This window comes from Pollachius pollachius (assembly GCF_949987615.1).
Source record: "Pollachius pollachius genome assembly, chromosome: 10".
Lineage (NCBI taxonomy): Eukaryota > Metazoa > Chordata > Actinopteri > Gadiformes > Gadidae > Pollachius > Pollachius pollachius.
This window is the reverse complement of record NC_136943.1, coordinates 4,930,849-4,951,853: the sequence shown is the minus strand read 5'-3', so window position 1 is coordinate 4,951,853 and position 21,005 is coordinate 4,930,849. Positions and strand designations below refer to the sequence as shown.

The 21,005-nt window shown below is 44.3% G+C and overlaps 4 protein-coding genes across 7 annotated transcripts in view; all 4 read left to right on the top strand.

The window, feature by feature from the left end:
* Positions 1 to 21,005, top strand: part of LOC307081264 (protocadherin gamma-C5-like) — a gene marked incomplete at its 5' end in the record, with an annotated part of 103,441 nt that overhangs the window by 51,703 nt on the left and 30,733 nt on the right. The gene's annotated exons all lie outside the window — the stretch shown is intronic.
* On the top strand, positions 7,583 to 10,060 carry LOC307081270 (protocadherin gamma-C5-like; the record flags this gene model as incomplete). Its single annotated transcript, XM_079744382.1, has 1 exon — positions 7,583 to 10,060. The coding sequence occupies one exon, from the start codon at positions 7,583 to 7,585 to the stop codon at positions 10,058 to 10,060; it is 2,478 nt and encodes an 825-aa protein (XP_079600508.1).
* LOC307081527 (uncharacterized protein) lies at positions 10,900 to 16,680 on the top strand (the record flags this gene model as incomplete). Its single annotated transcript, XM_079744780.1, has 2 exons — positions 10,900 to 13,360; positions 14,180 to 16,680. 2 exons carry the CDS (start codon positions 10,900 to 10,902, stop codon positions 16,678 to 16,680), a joined length of 4,962 nt encoding a protein of 1,653 aa, XP_079600906.1.
* LOC307081268 (protocadherin gamma-C5-like) lies at positions 17,516 to 20,053 on the top strand (the record flags this gene model as incomplete). Its single annotated transcript, XM_079744380.1, has 1 exon — positions 17,516 to 20,053. The coding sequence occupies one exon, from the start codon at positions 17,516 to 17,518 to the stop codon at positions 20,051 to 20,053; it is 2,538 nt and encodes an 845-aa protein (XP_079600506.1).

Here is a 21,005-nt window from a genome sequence, read left to right as displayed (position 1 = left end):
CCAGAGCGGCATCCACGTTTGGTGATGCTAGGGAGCCATTTTGTTTAGCCTCTCTCTCCCTTTGTCTGCTATAAGGAGTGGAGAGGAAATAGGAGAGAGTGTGTGTGTGAGGGGGGGGGGGGGGGGGTATGCATGGGGGTGTCATGTGTGTAGCAGGGTAAGGAGCATGGGTGCTTGGGACTGACAGCAAGGTCCATAACAAGATGTATTTGTGGTGTGAAGGAGGGATGAAAAGAGAGGGAATGAGATTAGAGAAAGAAGGCCCTGCTGTACAGTTGCGTAAGGAACTGGGACAGGGTGATAATACAGTGAAGATCGGGCTCATAGCAGTCAGTCCAGAATTAGACCAGAGTATATTGCCGTCTAGCTGCATGTAAGACAGAAGCCCTTGATGACAGTGACTCTGAATGGTGCTGCATACACCCCGCCCTCATTCCCTTCATGTAACACGTCCTGGTTTGAAATAGGTTTCTGCTGTTGTATCCTAGATGTGTTTATATATACCAGACTACTCAAGTGGAGTGTGACACTTGCCAATGCTAGCAAATGCCTCCAGTAACAATGGTGCTTCCTTGTGTGGCTTGAAACAAGGAGGGTATTGTATTTGACTGTGTTTTAAGCTAATTGACAATATCAGAATGGCATGTGCCTTGAGAAGCACATGGACTGTACTATGAAATGCATTTACTGCGTGTCCATGTGCGTGTGTGTGTGTGTGTGTGTGTGTGTGTGTGTGTGTGTGTCTGTTTGTGTGTTTTATCCGTGGGATTGTGATTGTTTATAACTTTATTTTGCCATGAGGGAACAGTGGTGGGCGGGGCACTCGTAAACATTCACCAGAGGGCAGGAAGTGAGACGTACTGTGAAGCCCCTGGAGAGTTCGGTTTTAACGACACTAATGCCGCACATGTGTGTGCTTTACCTGTTGTGACTGCGCTCCAATCATTAGGTCGCAGGTTCCCATGATTTGTTAGCTTGGGAAGGGTTTTACTGAGGATTGTAAACCCTTGTGGTTAAAACGTGTCCCCACAGGGGGTCAAAGTTCATAGTCATCTAAAGGTTTCATCCTGTTTTCTAGTTTTAATTCAGACCATGTGTCCACGTCTCATGTTTGCTTATAAACACTAGAAGCAACATCACTCATTATATAACTCAAAATGCAATGGCTTGCTCCAGGATGCAGATGGAATCAATCTAGCAATTATTTTCAAGTTAACTTTTTGCGCGTTAATTGATGTGCCACAGGTCAAAAGTTTAAAAGATCAACAGGTCCCACATGTTTGTCCTAAAGCCTTTTTACAGCCATCTTCAGTGAAAGTTTGTCTACCAGTCTTTGTGTGTGTTTTGACCGGGATGTCCATTATGTAGCTTTGAACAAATACACAGATGCGCGTGCATATGCACCTAATACTGTCAACAACGTCGTGGGCTAAATGGAGTAGGGGACACATATTGAGGTCTGTAGAGCTGTGATTCCAGTACTGTGGCAGTTCCACTGTCTTCCCCAGCTGAGCCTTGTTGAGCTTTACATTGTCGCTGTGTTTCTACTCATCATTTATGTTTCAGTAGCTAATGACACTAAGCATCCTCACAATTTCATCTTGAGCTCATGTGGATGTGCACCTAATTATGAGTTACAGACATCAAACAATACAAGTTGATGTTATAGGCTATGTAGTGCTACGTTACCTGGCTTGTCATGAACATCTATAGTCAGGGTCTCCTAAGCCTTGCATTATGCATTTTTTTTTTAACTGTTCCAATGCGCTTCCCTGTGAGGAAGTCTTCTCTGCCAGCAGCTGGTCCTCGTTTTTCCACATACAAGAAAGTCCAGGGTCACCCTGAGTCATTCTAAAATTGTAGTCCTTCTCTCCATCTCAATATAATGCTTTTTTCCTTTTCCTTTATGTTTTCTTGGTTCCTTTATGAGCCCATCTTTAGAGCTTGTGGTTGAGATTGCCAGTGGCGTTCCTTTGATTGTGGGAATGCTAATGTGTTGAAGGGTTATGTAAGGTAACTAGGTCTGAACATATCCTTTCTAGAGTTGGTTTTTGGGGTTTGTTGTAGTAGTAGTTTGGGAGCTAATTTAAATTGTTCCCATCAGAGGTAGTAATGTTAAGTGAGGCTTTCAAAAAATAGAAAATATTGAGAACTTTTGAATATAAAGCAGATGCCTTTGTTTGTTGTGTATAGGTTGGTTTCAGTAGAAGTGGGAGTGTGGAAGTCTGTCCAGTCTGATCCTTTCGGAAAGGATTACACCAGGGATTATTTAGAGCAGTGGGACTGCGAGGCAAAGATGCACATACATGCACACACACATGATGATAGACCGATACAAATCAGGGAATAGGCAATACTTTGTGAACTCATTATCCTCTGTAACAGAGAGAGTGTGTGTGTGTGTGTGTGTGTGTCTGTGTGTGTGTGTGTGTGTGTGTGTGTGTGTGTGTGTGTGTGTGTGTTTGTGTGTGCACTAATTGTCCTTGATTTTGCTGCAATCAGAAAGCAAGTGATTCTCTCAATCTGTTCCATACTATTCCACCAGTGTCAAATCAGGCTCACAAACATTATGGCTTGGGTTTTTATCAAATTATTATATTTAACATTCCATTTCTGACCATTATATATTATCCTTTACCATTATAGGGAGGTGACCTATGTGAACATATACCATATGGTTATGGTGCGTTATTGCATACAGTGTTACTGCACAAGTGTTACTGTGTAAGTCTGCTAGTTTAACTGCTCAGTCTAGCGCAGAAGACACTCTTGCTTTGAGTCAGTCCCTTTCCCTTGTGCAGCCTTCCTGATGTCATTTATTTCTCTGCATCCTTCCCCTCCCCCTCTCCAGCTGCACCACACTGCTGCAGAGAAAGGAGGAGAGAGAAAAGAGGAGAGAGAGAGAGAGAGAGAGAGAGACAGAGAGCTAACACTAGCACATCCTTTCTGTTCCTTACCAAGCAATGCATTGCCTTATTCTGTTCAATTCTGAGTCCATGCTAGCCCCATCATGTTTACTACAAAGCTAGTTTGCCTCTTTTATTCATTTCATCCATGAAACCATTTATTTTATTTTATTCGTCGTATCGTATGAAACATCATTGCTTATGAATGACCTTTACCAGATCACAATTAACAGTATTCATAGACATAAGACACAGGGCAGGTATTTTGGATATCATGGAGTCTGCGAGTCAAATCCAATTCTCCATCCTCCATCTTTTTTTCTAGCCCTCTTTTTTTCCTCCATCGATATCTCCCAGGAAGCAAGGTGGGCTGTGTTGCCACAGCAACAAGCTGACTCACTGGCAGGATTGTACCACTTTCCGATGTGGCACAGGGGGGGGGCAGCATCAAGCGTAGCCGACGTGTGCTAAGCCCCTGTATGTGTTGGTGTAGAGAAGGGAGGAGCCCCCCTGTGTTCTTGCTAGGAATAGCATGGTCTTGTTGCTCGAGGCCGGATTGGTGGGAGATGGGGAGGGAGAGTGGGAGATCTGTGCTATTGGGGGGGCTGTGCTGTGAGCATTGGGGGGGGGAGTTTAAAGGGAAATGGACCTGTTCTCTCTTTTGTGTATATAATGGCATATATTCATATCTACATTCACATGTTTTTTTTATTTTGTGAGGAAATCGTTAGTGTACTGGTTATTAGGTATTCACAGAGTATCTCTGGATACCTACTGTTATTATGCTTTTTTTTCATGCTCTTTGTATAAAGAAATGTTTTAATTTGGTAAAAGGTAAATGTTCTCTACGTGAATTGGATGTGTTATGGTTCATAAAGTGCCTCATTGTTATTATTGCTGGCCAGCAGTCACATCAAGATCATATAAAACCGTCAAGCCCCATCTGTGGGAGAAGCAGCCTTTTAGGTGTTGTGCTGTGCTTTGTCTGAAAGGATGAGCACACACACACACACACACACACACACACACACACACACACACACACACACACACACACACACACACACACACACACCCTCTTTTCTGAGATGCACAAGGCATCACAGCATGTGACCAGCTCATTAATAAGGCATGGGAACCTACCCTGCCTCTCCTATAGGCCCTCTGCTGTCGCTATAGGGTAGTGCCCGCTTCAGGGTCAGGGCTGTGTTTTGGCTCCGTTATTATGGTCTCTGACCCCCTGCACTGACCATCAAATAACCTCAGCCCATCTAGGATGATGTTTATTCCAATGAGGTCATCATATTGCTATTGCACAGGCTACTGCTCAGATGGACGAAGAATAACTGTGTGTTTTGTTTTTTGTTTTTATTTGTGTTTAAGTCAACACTATAATCATCATTTTCTGGAATCAGCACAATAATAACAACACATCCATCCATCCTTCCTTATCTCATTCCATATGCATTTGTGTACCCATGTATTACTATTCCCCTCAATTGTTCAATACTTAATATATTTTAATATAACCTATTTTTCCCTCTTCCTCTTTTTCTTTTTTTATCTTTCTATATCTAATGTGATGTATTTTTCAAATGTGCTGTACTATTGTTGCATTAAGCTTTTCATAAAAAAATGTATTGCTGTTTAGTTGCTCACAGGTGTTACAGTTTAAAAACACAACACATTATAATTACATAGAGTCAGACCAGTAGCATGTACCATAGGCATAGTTCCACATCACCACAAAATGATCCCACTTCACAGTCGATGAACAAGCAGGTAAGTATGATGGTGGACAAGCCCTTCCAAACACCCGCTATATTTTGGATCACCAATCTAACCGATATATCTTTCTTTCTCTTTTGTTCTCTCTCTTCCATGTTCCCTTCCTGTCTGTTCCTGCTCCTGCCTCCACTCTCCTACCGCCTGTTACATCCCTGTCTCTCCAAACAAGGTAAGACACATTCTCTCTGCTAACTGAGTTAAAACACAGATACACATACGCATGGCTGTTAAGGCAAACGTTACTGACAAGCGCACAACAACCAACGTGTCTGTTTAAAGCAACCTTCAGTTTCATAGAAAGAAATGCTACAAACAAAAAGTGCTACATCACAATTTGAACATGATGTGTTTTGGGGGGATTATAATAGGTTGGGGTACTGGGATGTAATTATTTTTCTGAAAAGTATGATAAGCATGTCCTTTGAGACAAATATATTAGAAGGACAGAATTTGAAAATACAAGTAGAACATTTTAACAAAGAAAACAAAGTATTTAGCCAAAATATAAGCTTATTCAAATATAGGCTCAATGTTTTTGCCAATGTAAATACCCCTGATGACACTTAAAGACTGACAGCCACCCACACACACAATCCTGAGGCTGAGCAAACACTGAACAGCTGCGTTTGGGTTTCTTGATGATTTCACCCCATCCCGAGCCAGGGAGCAATTTGTTGTTGTTATCATCACTAGGTTCACTAGCAAGTTGGTGCTTCACGAGAATAATGAGGTTCTATGTATTACTGAAATCCTTAACCGATATGGTACAAAGACGTAAGCAGTATGCCTTCTAATGAAGGTATTTCAGTACTTGGGGTCAGTCGATACATTTGACTCAAGTATTGGATTGTATACCTGGTCCAGATTACACTTAACATGGGGATGGCATGCCTACACAAAATACACGTGTATTTGTCCTGAAGTCCATAAAGCTATCTTTTACCTACCGAGCATCATGTCTTAATTAGTATCTCCATACCTCTGTCACTCGCTTGTGATAACCTAACCAACCACACTTTCAGTGTTTTAGACTGCTGTTACCTCCTACCATTGTTTTTATTTTTTTTCATCCGTCTTCATTTTCAATCATGGAACCGGCACATTCAGTTTACCATCTCAGAATAAAATATTTTCGACAATGCTTTGTCTTTTTTTGAGATATTACAAAATTGCCATTTTAACCAATGAGCACTGTGTATTGTTATGGAGGGTACAATTTTCTAAATGTCTGAATGGTATATATATATTTTTTTTGTAATTGCAATTTTATTGTGTAATATTGATGTAATATTTATTTTATTTGTTGTGTTTTTATATATATATATATATATATATATACACATAAGAAGTAATCAGGAGCCTATACTGAGTCACTGAGAAAGAGCGAATGAGATGCCTTCGTGAGGAAGGTTCCGCGTGCCCTGTGTAGTGACAGCGGAGAGCGTGCAGGGGCACTGCTCCGCCGCCTGTGTGGCGCTGTCCACCCGCGTGGTGCTGAACCCACTCCGTTTCTCTGTGAGGCAGCCGCGCTCCCCCCTCCCTTTCCCTTTCCCCGTCTCTCACGCTGACTCTCTACGGCTCCCCCTGTCGACCGTTTTACTCAAAGCAGATGAGGGTTCAACTGGTTAACACTGAATAATTGTATAATAATAATAATAATAATATATAATAATATATTCGACCGTCGTCTATCTCACATCCATGTTATGCCAACGAAATTGTACCCGTAAATAATTTGCATTGGCAGCGGAAAGATAAACACTGTAACTGTAGCCTATCTTTGATTAACAGCAACATATTCCTTTGCTTTTATATTGTTTTGATGGGTTAAAACTGGCCTAAGATCTAAATTATTTGAAATTTATGCACTCTTATGTATGTGTGCGTGCGCATGATTGAATGAGAGAAAGAGAGAGTGGAAGCAGGGATTGGTGATGATGACAGAAGAGAGAGAGAGAGAGAGAGAGAGAGAGAGAGAGAGAGGGGGGGGGGAAGCGAGAGTGTGTGTGAGAGAGAGAGAGAGAGAGAGAGAGAGAGAGAGAGAGAGAGAGAGAGAGAGAGAGAGAGAGAGAGAGACTGAGAGCGAGAGAGCGAGTGTGTTCTACTTACCTCCATACGGGTCTTTCATGACGGCTGCTGTCGACAGAATCATCCGTGTATCATCCGTGCGTGTCTCTGTAGTGCTCAGTGACGTAGGGAGAAGACTGCACTAGCTATCCATGACCACGGGAAGGCAACGATGAGCCTTCTCTGCCACAAGAGTCCACTGTACCTGCAGACCAAAGATTGTGGAATAATAGCATAGCTATATAGGAGGTATGGATGGATTTGGAAGATGATTTTTTTTTTGTTGCGTGTGAATGACTAAGCATTTATAGACACAATGATTATGATTTGTTTTTTGATTTTAGCTTTGTTTATTTATTTTAGTCTTTGATTCATTCATTTCCAGGATGTTCTTAGAGGTTAGAGTACAGGTGGATATGATAATAGTTAAATATATTCCGGGTAAGAGACCCATCCGACGTGATGTTAACTGATATATTCTCATCCATTCCTGGGCGAAACGCTGTAGAATGATATTGGAGCGATGCAGTAGACGTTGGTTTGAGGGCTACTATACGTCACGATTCTCCAGGCGCTTGCTGAAGCCCTGATTGGTAGAACACCGTGCACCAATCACGGACATAACTGTACAAAGAGATCTACTGCATCTCTCCCGTGAAGCCTCATCCCCGCCAGCGTTGCAACGGTTAGCGGAAGAAGGGGACGCGCATGGAGACATAGAACCTATGTGTATCATAACTGCAGAATATGAGAATTCATCAGCATTTTACGGCATGCCTCGTTGTATCCACTGGCCTTTGTAAGGAATTAAATGGAAAGCAATGCGTTTCATAGATCGCGGGAAAATGTGGAGGAGACGGCATGCATGGCAGGTGCTTTTGTGGTGGCATCACTTCTTTCTCTTGTGGAATACAATAGACGGCCAGGCTCGCTACACCATCCCGGAGGAACTACAGCAGGGCTCCGTGGTTGGGAATATTTCGAAAGATCTAGGATTGGTTGTCTCTGAACTCTACCAACGTAAATTACGGATAACGTCCGAGGCTGGGAGGCAGTATTTCACCGTTGACCTGGCGAAGGGAGAGCTGGTGGTGAGTGAGCGGATAGACAGAGAGGGGCTGTGTGGACCCAAGTCCCCGTGTCTGTTGCCTCTGGAGGTCGTCATAGAAAACCCGTTGCAGCTGTATCATGTCGATGTGGAAATACAAGACATTAATGACAATTCACCCGATTTCGCTACAAAAGAAAATATACTAAAAATAGCAGAGCTCGTTAATCCAGGTGCGAGATTTCCTTTGGAGAACGCACGGGATCCCGACGTTGGGTCGAATTCAGTGCGCTCTTACGCGATTAGTAAAAACGATCATTTCAAATTGAACGTTAAAAATCATAAAGAGGGTCGAAGAATCCCCGAGCTAATTCTGGAGAAGTCGCTCGACAGGGAGAAACAACCTGTGCACAGGCTCGTTTTGACAGCCGTAGACGGCGGTGATCCTGTGCGGTCGGGGACTTCTGAAATAATTGTGACAGTGATTGATAATAATGATAACGCACCGCAGTTTGAAAGACAGCTCTACGAAATTAATGTAACCGAAAACACAACACCTGTGACTGAAATAGTGCGCGTCAAAGCTACGGACGCAGACGAGGGTTTAAACGGAGAAATTGAATATTTCTTTCGAGAACAGACGATTGATTCAATTTTAGCCTTGTTTGATATTGAGCATCTAACTGGGGCTATTGTAGTAAAGGGGGATCTGGACTATGAAGAAACGAATGTTCATAGGTTTGACGTCGTTGCCAAAGACAAAGGTAACCCTGAGATGGATGGGCACTGTGCTATTGAAATAAGGATAATTGACATTAATGATAATGCACCTGAAATAATTGTGACGTCTATAACGACACCCATCCAAGAGGACTCAGCTATAGGGACCGTTGTTGCGCTACTAAGCGCCAAAGACCCAGATTCAGGTGACAACGGTGAAGTGAAGCTGAGCGTTTCTTCAAACTCTCCGTTTAAACTTAAGCCGTCTATTTCTAATCATTACGCGTTGGTCACTAGCGGGGCTCTTGACCGTGAGAACAACACCCATTACAAAGTTAAGATAACTGCAGTTGATCTGGGCAAACCATCACTGTCTAGCGAGAGAATTATAGGTGTTGACGTGTTAGATGTAAATGACAATCCCCCGGTTTTCTCCCAGTCGTCTTATACGGTTCACGTTAAAGAGAATTATCCACCGGGTAAAATACTATACTCCGTGTCTGCTACTGATTTAGACCAAAATGAAAACGCCAAGCTGTCCTTCTCCATCCTGGACTCTAAAGTGCAGGAGGTGTCTGTGTCTTCCTACGTCTACATCAACTCGGAGAACGGCAGCATCTACAGCATGCACTCCTTTGACTATGAGAAACTGAAGGTGTTTCAGATTCAGGTGCAGGCAAAGGACCACGGTTCTCCATCTCTGAGCAGCAACGCTACTGTTCATGTTTTTATTCTGGACCAGAACGATAACGCCCCTTCTGTTATCTACCCCTCCTCCGCTGTCCACGGCTCCCTCTCTCAACAGAGGACGTCCCGCTCCTCCAAAGCAGGCCACTTGGTTACCAAGGTAACAGCTGTAGATGCCGACTCGGGGCATAACGCCTGGATCTCCTATAGACTGGCAGAGGCCACAGACGCCTCTCTGTTCGCTGTCAACCTTTACACAGGGGAGGTGAGGACTAAACGGGCTGTGTCTGAGCAGGACGACTCCTCTCAGAGGCTGCTCATAGAGATTAAGGACGATGGGGATCCGGTTCAGTCCACCACCGTCACCGTGTCCGTCCTGTTAGAGGACGGTCTCCACGAGCCCATTCTGGACCTCAGACACAAGACGGACGATTCTCACAAGAAAACGGGGAGAATGGCTCTGTATCTGATCCTCTCCCTGGCCTCAGTATCCGTGCTCTCTCTGGTGACTTTCCTCATTCTAGCTGTTAAGTGTCTTAAGAGCAGCAGAAGCAGTGGTAGCTGCTGCATGAGACGGAGCGACAGTGAGGACTACAAGAACCCCAACAGAAACCTCCAACTCCAGCTCAACACTGACGGGCCTATTAAGTACGTGGAGGTCCTGGGAGGAGACATGATGTCTCAGAGTCAGTCCTTCAGGTCCTGTCTCTCTCCCACGTCAGAGTACAGTGACTTCACCTTCGTTAAACCCAGCAGCACCACAGACTTTAAAGACATGATAAACGTCTTAGACGCCTCTTTACCTGACAGCACCTGGACCTTTGAGAGCCAGCAGGTGAGATGAATATAACTCAAAATAATCATTCAGCCACGATTGTGAATACATTATTGAGTGCATAAGGTTGCGTTCAAATCACAATATTGTGATTTGGCCTATTTTGATTTCACAATGATTTATGATAAACCCTTTTAATTTGTTTGGTTCACTTGGCAGCATTTTACCATTTGTAAAGGTCTTTGAGAGGATTAAGAATTGTTAATTTGGATTGTTTGTCATTTTTCTATCTTAATGCCATGATGCAGTTCCAAATAACTGGTTTGAATTTCACCTTAGACGTCCTACGTGCATTTTTTGAGTATTGGTTAATATTCCGTAATGATTACTATACTATTACTATTATGGCAATTTACTGTAATAATTCCTACGTCATTGGTTTGCGTGTGCGTGTGTGTGTGTGTGTGTGTGTGTGTGTGTGTGTGTGTGTGTGTGTGTGTGTGTGTGTGGTACGTCAACAGAAAATGCTCCATTCTGATTAGTAATTAGCTAAACTCGATACATTGGGAAAGCATAGGCTGCATTGCTGCTGTGGCTTTAAGAGCGCTCTCCAGGTATCCTCTGATTGGATAGCAGGGAACGATGCTTTGCACCAATAGAATACAGAACTGTACAAAGAGATCCTTTCTCTGGTCCATGGCCTTGCCAATACAACAGTTACGGTGCAAAGCATTTGAGGAGAGGGCTGTCGTTATCCTCTCGTAATATGAATAATATCGTTCACCGAACGCATGGATATCTCCGAATATATTTTCGTGGAATATAATATTCGGCAATGGTTTGCAATACGTGGGTTCCGTCGCTGATGAATATACATATTTGGAATAATGTCGTCTAACAGAGCGGGAATGACAAAGAGAACGAGGTACCGGGACTGGAGATGGCAGGCTCTGTGGTGGCATCATTTCTTCCTCTTGTGGAATACAATAGACGGACAGACGCGCTACACCATCCCGGAGGAACTAAAGCAGGGCTCCGTGGTCGGACATTTAGCCAAAGATCTGGGTTTGGGATTATCAGAGATTTTCGACCGTAAACTGCGCGTCGCCTCGGAGGCTGGTGAGCAGTATTTCAGCGTGGACACCGGGAAGGGTGAGCTGGTGGTGAACGAGAGGATAGACAGAGAGGCGTTGTGTGGACAAAGCGCGAGCTGTATATTGCCACTTCAAGTTGTCATTGAAGACCCATTACAGCTTCATCGGGTCGAAGTTGAAATACAGGACATCAATGATAATTCGCCCAGGTTTTCATCCAACGAGGTGACTTTAGATATAGCAGAATCCACCGCGACAGGGATTCGCTTCCCTTTAGAAAGCGCATTAGACCCAGATGTTGGGATTAATTCGTTGAAGTCGTATACTCTCAGCAAAGATGATTGCTTTAGTATAAAGGTCAACGATGTGGCTGGAGGAAGGAAAGTTCCGGAGTTGGTCCTTGCAAAGCAATTGGACAGAGAAAGAAAACCCTTACACACACTAATATTAACAGCGCTCGACGGAGGTAATGCTGTGAGATCTGGTTCAACTCAGATCACTATTAAAGTGCTAGACAACAATGACAACGTCCCTGTTTTTGAGAAAACGATTTACAAAGTATCTATAAGCGAAGATACAGTGGAAGGCACGACGATAGCACAGACTAAAGCGACAGATATTGACGACGGAAAAAACGGAGAAATTGAATATTCATTCGGATCACACACACAGGAAAACGTGCTTTCTGTGTTCAACATCGATGCGATCTCGGGACAAATATTTCTTAAAGGGAAACTAGATTATGAATCAAAATCAAACTACGAAATTGACGTAACCGCTAAAGATAAAGGTAACCCTAGAATGGAAGGACACTGCAGTGTACACGTGGACCTTTTAGACGTGAATGACAATGCCCCGGAGATTATTTTCACCTCGCAGCCGAAGCCTGTGCGTGAAGACGCGGCTGCTGGCACTGTTGTTGCGTTACTAAGTGCCAGGGATCTTGATTCTGGTAATAACGGTAAAGTAGTCTTGAATCTGCCTAAATCCTCCCCTTTCAGCTTGAAACCTTCCTTCTCGAATAGTTACGCACTGGTTACTAGCAATGTTATCGACAGGGAGAGTGTCTCACTGTATAATCTAGAAATAACTGCAACTGATTCAGGCTCCCCCCCTCTGACCAATAAGACAATAATAACCGTCAGCATAACTGATATAAACGATAATCCCCCTATTTTCTCCCAGCAGTCCTATAATATTTATGCAAAAGAAAATGGGAAACCAGGGTCTATATTGTTCTCTGTATCAGCAACTGATCTAGATTATGGGCAGAACGCCAAGCTGTCCTTCTCCATCCTGGACTCTAAAGTGCAGGAGGTGTCTGTGTCTTCCTACGTCTACATCAACTCGGAGAACGGCAGCATCTACAGCATGCACTCCTTTGACTATGAGAAACTGAAGGTGTTTCAGATTCAGGTGCAGGCAAAGGACCATGGTTCTCCGTCTCTGAGCAGCAACGCTACTGTTCATGTTTTTATTCTGGACCAGAACGATAACGCCCCCTCTGTTATCTACCCCTCCTCCGCTGTCCACGGCTCCCTCTCTCAACAGAGGACGTCCCGCTCCTCCAAAGCAGGCCACTTGGTTAGCAAGGTAACAGCTGTAGATGCCGACTCGGGGCATAACGCCTGGATCTCCTATAGACTGGCAGAGGCCACAGACGCCTCTCTGTTCGCTGTCAACCTTTACACAGGGGAGGTGAGGACTAAACGGGCTGTGTCTGAGCAGGACGACTCCTCTCAGAGGCTGCTCATAGAGATTAAGGACGATGGGGATCCGGTTCAGTCCACCACCGTCACCGTGTCCGTCCTGTTAGAGGACGGTCTCCACGAGCCCATTCTGGACCTCAGACAAAAGACGGACGATTCTCACAAGAAAACGGGGAGAATGGCTCTGTATCTGATCGTCTCCCTGGCCTCAGTGTCTGTGCTCTCTCTGGTGACTTTCCTCATTCTAGCTGTTAAGTGTCTTAAGAGCAGCAGAAGCAGTGGTAGCTGCTGCATGAGACGGAGCGACAGTGAGGACTACAAGAACCCCAACAGAAACCTCCAACTCCAGCTCAACACTGACGGGCCTATTAAGTACGTGGAGGTCCTGGGAGGAGACATGATGTCTCAGAGTCAGTCCTTCAGGTCCTGTCTCTCTCCCACGTCAGAGTACAGTGACTTCACCTTCGTTAAACCCAGCAGCACCACAGACTTTAAAGACATGATCAACGTCTTAGACGCCTCTTTACCTGACAGCACCTGGACCTTTGAGAGCCAGCAGGTGAGCAGTTTTGGTTGAATTGTAGTAAAGACATCCAATTGCATGATGCTGTTTTATGTATGATGATGCAACAATTGGCCTTCTCAGATCAATGGTGTTAATGCCTTTCCATGTGAAACAAAAAAGCATTATTTCATCATATTCATCAAAATATTAAAAAATGAGTTTGGATACAATTTGATCACAAAGGAATTATATAACCTTTTCATAATCATTTGTTTTGTACTTATGTGTTAATCATGTCGGATGCAATTGCTGTATCTTACTGAAAGAGGTGTGTTTAGTGACGAAATGGATTTTCTAGTGGGCACAGTGTGTCAACGCATTCGATAGGAGGGACGTGTTTCAGCACCACTGGACAGCAACAGTAATGGCAAGAACATCATACATAATTCAATGGTAATTCAATTTACCATAGAAATCAGCGGCCTATTAAAATGTATCTGATTATAAGTAACAATTTTAAGCAGAAAGACAGAATTCTCAGTTCATTCACAAAAACCAAAAGAGGCCTGTTGTTTTTGTGCGCTGTGTGTCTTTAAAAGCTCTCCACAGGGACGTTCCTATTGGTTATCAGATACGCATGCTTTGCACCAATAGCAGGCAAAACTGTACAAAGAGATCGACTCCCACCCCCGATGCTTCTCTACCTCCTTACCATTAGCAACGCGGAGAGCTGGAGGAGAGAGCGCGATAGAGATACATTCGGCGTGAAACCAACATCGTTCAATTTAAATGTCGTGCCATTTCGGGGATTTTTCTTGTGGAATATTCAATCTGGTGATGGATGGTTACATTAAGCTTCCATGTGTGTACTAAGCGACAGGATGGGATGTAAACTATAACAAAGCAGCTATGACAAAGAGAGCGAGGTACCGGGACTGGAGATGGCAGGCTCTGTGGTGGCATCATATCTTCCTCTTGTGGAATACAATAGACGGACAGACTCGCTACACCATCCCGGAGGAACTAAAGCAGGGCTCCGTGGTCGGACATTTAGCCAAAGATCTGGGTTTGGGATTATCAGAGATTTTCGACCGTAAACTGCGCGTCGCCTCGGAGGCTGGTGAGCAGTATTTCAGCGTGGACACGGGGAAGGGTGAGCTGGTGGTGAACGAGAGGATAGACAGAGAGGCGTTGTGTGGACAAAGCGCGAGTTGTGTTTTACCGCTTCAGGTTGTCGTGGAAAATCCGCTGCAGTTGCATCGCATTGAGGTTGAAATCAGAGACATCAATGACAACTCTCCTCGTTTTGTTAAAAACGAACTTGCATTGGAAATTGCTGAATCTACTGTCGTCGGTGGTCGTTTTCCGCTGGAAAGTGCGGAGGATCAAGATGTAGGAACTAATGCATTGAGGACTTATGTTCTTAGTAAAGATGATTGTTTCAGTTTAAAAATGAAACAAATCGAAGACGGGAGGATTGTCCCGGAGTTGGTGTTAGACAAACCGCTTGATCGAGAAACAAAGTCCGTACACCAGTTATTACTTACAGCCTTGGACGGGGGTAATCCGGTCAAATCGGGAACAGCACAAATAACTATCACTTTACTTGATAATAATGACAATAGTCCTATTTTCCAACCGTCTTTGTATAAGGTGTCGGTAAGGGAAGACATTGCAAAAGGCACGTTAATTGTTAAAACTCAAGCGAGTGACCCAGACGAGGGGCCTAATGGAGAAGTTGAATATTCGTTTGGCATTCACACTCCAGAAAACGTTCTTGGATTATTTGATATTAATTCAGAAACTGGTGAAATGTTCTTGAAAGGTTCATTAGACCATGAAACCACCGTAACATATCGAATTGACATAAGTGCCAAAGACAAAGGCAGCCCAAAGATGGAGGGTCATTGTCGTGTTCAGGTTGACGTTCTGGACGTTAACGATAACAGCCCAGAGGTGATCCTCACCTCTCAGCCAAACGACGTGCCAGAGGATGCCCCGAGTGGCACGGTCGTGGCTTTGCTTAGTGCACGTGATCTGGACTCCGATGACAACGGTAAAGTGACGTTAAAACTCCCAGTGGGTTCGCCGTTTAGCCTCAAACCCTCGTTCTCGAATAATTATGCTTTAGTAACCACTGGCGTTATAGACCGAGAAATCATGTCGGTTTACAACATTGAGGTAACCGCAACAGATGCAGGCTCCCCTTCTCTAAGCAGTAGAAAAATAATACCTGTTAAAATCTCTGATATAAATGACAACGCACCTGTATTCAGTCAACCCTCATGTAATGTATATATAAGAGAAAATGGAAGAGCAGGCACCATAATATATTCGGTATCAGCCTCTGACTTGGATTTAGGAGACAACGCCAAGCTGTCCTTCTCCATCCTGGACTCTAAAGTGCAGGAGGTGTCTGTGTCTTCCTACGTCTACATCAACTCGGAGAACGGCAGCATCTACAGCATGCACTCCTTTGACTATGAGAAACTGAAGGTGTTTCAGATTCAGGTGCAGGCAAAGGACCACGGTTCTCCGTCTCTGAGCAGCAACGCTACTGTTCATGTTTTTATTCTGGACCAGAACGATAACGCCCCCTCTGTTATCTACCCCTCCTCCGCTGTCCACGGCTCCCTCTCTCAACAGAGGACGTCCCGCTCCTCCAAAGCAGGCCACTTGGTTACCAAGGTAACAGCTGTAGATGCCGACTCGGGGCATAACGCCTGGATCTCCTATAGACTGGCAGAGGCCACAGACGCCTCTCTGTTCGCTGTCAACCTTTACACAGGGGAGGTGAGGACTAAACGGGCTGTGTCTGAGCAGGACGACTCCTCTCAGAGGCTGCTCATAGAGATTAAGGACGATGGGGATCCGGTTCAGTCCACCACCGTCACCGTGTCCGTCCTGTTAGAGGACGGTCTCCACGAGCCCATTCTGGACCTCAGACACAAGACGGACGATTCTCACAAGAAAACGGGGAGAATGGCTCTGTATCTGATCCTCTCCCTGGCCTCAGTGTCTGTGCTCTCTCTGGTGACTTTCCTCATTCTAGCTGTTAAGTGTCTTAAGAGCAGCAGAAGCAGTGGTAGCTGCTGCATGAGACGGAGCGACAGTGAGGACTACAAGAACCCCAACAGAAACCTCCAACTCCAGCTCAACACTGACGGGCCTATTAAGTACGTGGAGGTCCTGGGAGGAGACATGATGTCTCAGAGTCAGTCCTTCAGGTCCTGTCTCTCTCCCACGTCAGAGTACAGTGACTTCACCTTCGTTAAACCCAGCAGCACCACAGACTTTAAAGACATGATCAACGTCTTAGACGCCTCTTTACCTGACAGCACCTGGACCTTTGAGAGCCAGCAGGTGAGCAGTTTTGGTTGAATTGTAGTAAAGACGTCCTATTGCATGATGCTGTTTTATGTATGATGATGCAACAATTGGCCTTCTCAGAGCCATGGTGTTAATGCCTTTCCATGTGAAACAAAAAAGAATTATTTCATCATATTCATCAAAATATTAAAAAATGAGTTTGGATACAATTTGATCACAAAGGAATTATATAACCTTTTCATAATCATTGGTTTTGTACTTATGTGTTAATCATGTCGGATGCAATTGCTGTATCTTACTGAAAGAGGTGTGTTTAGTGACGAAATGGATTTTCTAGTGGGCACAGTGTGTCAACGCATTCGATAGGAGGGACGTGTTTCAGGACCACTGGACAGCAAAAGTAATGGCAAGAACATCATACATAATTCAATGGTAATTCAATTTACCATAGAAATCAGCGGCCTATTAAAATGTATCTGATTATGAGTAACAATTTTAAGTACAGAGACAGAATTCTCAGTTCATTCACAAATACCAAAAGAGGCCTGTTGTTTTGGTGCGCTGTGTGTCTTTAAAAGCTCTCCACAGGGACGTTCCTATTGGTTATCAGATACGCATGCTTTGCACCAATAGCAGGCAGAACTGTACAAAGAGATCGACTCCCACCCGCGATGCTTCTCTACCTCCTTACCATTAGCAACGCGGAGAGCTGGAGGAGAGAGCGATAGAGATACATTCGGTGTGAAACCAACATCGTTCAATTTAAATGTCGTGCCATTTCGGGGATTTTTCTTGTGGAATATTCAATTTGGTGATGGATGGTTACATTAAGCTTCCATGTGTGTACTAAGCGACAGGATGGGATGTAAACTATAACAAAGCAGCTATGACAAAGAGAGCGAGGTACCGGGACTGGAGATGGCAGGCTCTGTGGTGGCATCATATCTTCCTCTTGTGGAATACAATAGACGGACAGACGCGCTACACCATCCCGGAGGAACTAAAGCAGGGCTCCGTGGTCGGACATTTAGCCAAAGATCTGGGTTTGGGATTATCAGAGATTTTCGACCGTAAACTGCGCGTCGCCTCGGAGGCTGGTGAGCAGTATTTCAGCGTGGACACGGGGAAGGGTGAGCTGGTGGTGAACGAGAGGATAGACAGAGAGGCGTTGTGCGGACAAAGCGCGAGTTGTGTTTTACCGCTTCAGGTTGTCGTGGAAAATCCGCTGCAGTTGCATCCGATAGAGGTGGAAATCAGAGACATCAATGACAACTCTCCTCGTTTTGTTAAAAATGAACTTGCATTGGAAATAGCAGAATCTACTGTCATCGGAGTTCGTTTTCCGTTGATAAGTGCGGAGGATCAAGATGTAGGAACTAATGGATTGAGGACTTATGTTCTTAGTAAGAATGATTGTTTCAGTTTAAAAATGAAACAAATAGAAGACGGGAGGAATGTCCCGGAGCTGGTGTTAGACAAACCGCTTGATCGAGAAACAAAGTCCGTACACCAGTTATTACTGACGGCCTTGGACGGGGGTAATCCGGTCAAATTGGGAACAGCACAAATAACCATAACTGTCCTTGATAATAATGACAATTATCCTATTTTTCAGAATTCGTTGTATAAAGTGGTAGTTAAGGAAGATATTGCAAAAGGCACGTTAATTGTTAAAACTCAAGCGAGTGACCCAGACGAGGGGCCTAATGGAGAGGTTGAATATTCCTTTGGAATTGACACTCCAGAAAACGTACTACGATTATTCGATATAAATTCAGTGACTGGTGAAATGTTCTTAAAAGGTCTATTAGACCATGAAACCACCGTAACATATCGAATTGACATAAGTGCCAAAGACAAAGGCAGCCCAAAGATGGAGGGTCATTGTCGTGTTCAGGTTGACGTTCTGGACGTTAACGATAACAGCCCAGAGGTGATCCTCACCTCTCAGCCAAACGACGTGCCAGAGGATGCCCCGAGTGGCACGGTCGTGGCTTTGCTTAGTGCACGTGATCTGGACTCCGGTGACAATGGTAAAGTGACGTTAAAACTCCCAGTGGGTTCGCCGTTTAGCCTCAAACCCTCATTTTCAAATAATTATGCTTTAGTAACCACTGGCGTAATAGACCGAGAAATCATGTCGGTTTACAACATTGTGATAACCGCAACAGATGCAGGCTCCCCTTCTCTAAACAGTAGAAAAATAATACCTGTTAAAATCTCTGATATAAATGACAACGCACCTGTATTCAGTCAACCCTCATATAATGTATATATAAAAGAAAATGGAAGAGCAGGCACCATAATATATTCGGTATCAGCCTCTGACTTGGATTTAGGAGACAACGCCAAGCTGTCCTTCTCCATCCTGGACTCTAAAGTGCAGGAGGTGTCTGTGTCTTCCTACGTCTACATCAACTCGGAGAACGGCAGCATCTACAGCATGCACTCCTTTGACTATGAGAAACTGAAGGTGTTTCAGATTCAGGTGCAGGCAAAGGACCACGGTTCTCCATCTCTGAGCAGCAACGCTACTGTTCATGTTTTTATTCTGGACCAGAACGATAACGCCCCCTCTGTCATTTACCCCTCCTCCGCTGTCCACGGCTCCCTCTCTCAACAGAGGACGTCCCGCTCCTCCAAAGCAGGCCACTTGGTTACCAAGGTAACAGCTGTAGATGCCGACTCGGGGCATAACGCCTGGATCTCCTATAGACTGGCAGAGGCCACAGACGCCTCTCTGTTCGCTGTCAACCTTTACACAGGGGAGGTGAGGACTAAACGGGCTGTGTCTGAGCAGGACGACTCCTCTCAGAGACTGCTCATAGAGATTAAGGACGATGGGGATCCGGTTCAGTCCACCACCGTCACCGTGTCCGTCCTGTTAGAGGACGGTCTCCACGAGCCCATTCTGGACCTCAGACACAAGACGGACGATTCTCACAAGAAAACGGGGAGAATGGCTCTGTATCTGATCCTCTCCCTGGCCTCAGTGTCTGTGCTCTCTCTGGTGACTTTCCTCATTCTAGCTGTTAAGTGTCTTAAGAGCAGCAGAAGCAGTGGTAGCTGCTGCATGAGACGGAGCGACAGTGAGGACTACAAGAACCCCAACAGAAACCTCCAACTCCAGCTCAACACTGACGGGCCTATTAAGTACGTGGAGGTCCTGGGAGGAGACATGATGTCTCAGAGTCAGTCCTTCAGGTCCTGTCTCTCTCCCACGTCAGAGTACAGTGACTTCACCTTCGTTAAACCCAGTAGCACCACAGACTTTAAAGACATGATCAACGTCTTAGACGCCTCTTTACCTGACAGCACCTGGACCTTTGAGAGCCAGCAGGTGAGAAGAGGCTACCTCAGTCTATGTGAATATAATATACATGTAATATCTAATATTATGAAGAGTTTTGTGATACTTGTATGAATAGGGTCTACTCGTTTATTAGAAACAAAGGAAAATAAATGCAAGACACTATCACCAGTTGTAAATATTGATATTTCAGTGTACTAGATTGCATTCACTCACACACACATTCACTCACACACACACACACACACACACACACACACACACACACACACACACACACACACACACAGGCCTACAATCAATTTAATCAACAGCAGTGTATTCTCATACATACAGCCAAATATGAACACTCTACAATCACACAGAGTATGATGAGGCATCATGACCAAACCAAATTTTTGCCCGGATCCGTTTGTGCTAACGAGTAGGTCATTGAAAGCTTAACATTTTGATCAGCAGGGTGGCTCACGTGGTGATTGGTTGCGGTTTGAGCTCGAACTTGTTAGGTTGAGTCAAAGGCTAATTTGTGTTAGGGTGACAGTCCTCAAGGTTTGGGAAAGCCTTTTACAATCTTAACAGGCAGCATGGTCACCGGTGAGACCAATTGAAAACAGGACCAAGTCAAATATATAAGTCAAATACATGACGATTCTTGATCGTTATTGAATAAGGTGGGACACCTGGAAAATTACTCGTGTTAAATGATGACACTATGTTATTTTACCGTTCTAAGCATATCATAATGGATGATCAACTGAAACGGGGAACCATGAAAATCCTATAGCTTCCGATTGAACTTTATGTAGGCCATAACGAGGTATATTGATTTAAACAATTTATCTAAACCTATTTTCTCGTTGGTTCAGCGACATTTTAATTTCCATAAATAATACGAAATAGATGTCCCAATTTTTGTGCAATAATAACGTGATGAACCTATTTTTGTAAGGATGCTACAGGCCCAGGCGTTACGTTGGACCGGTTGAATAACCTGATGTGTATACTTTCAAGAATCTTACATCTTTTATTTTTATTACTTAGAATTTTTGTCTTCCGTTTTAATTTC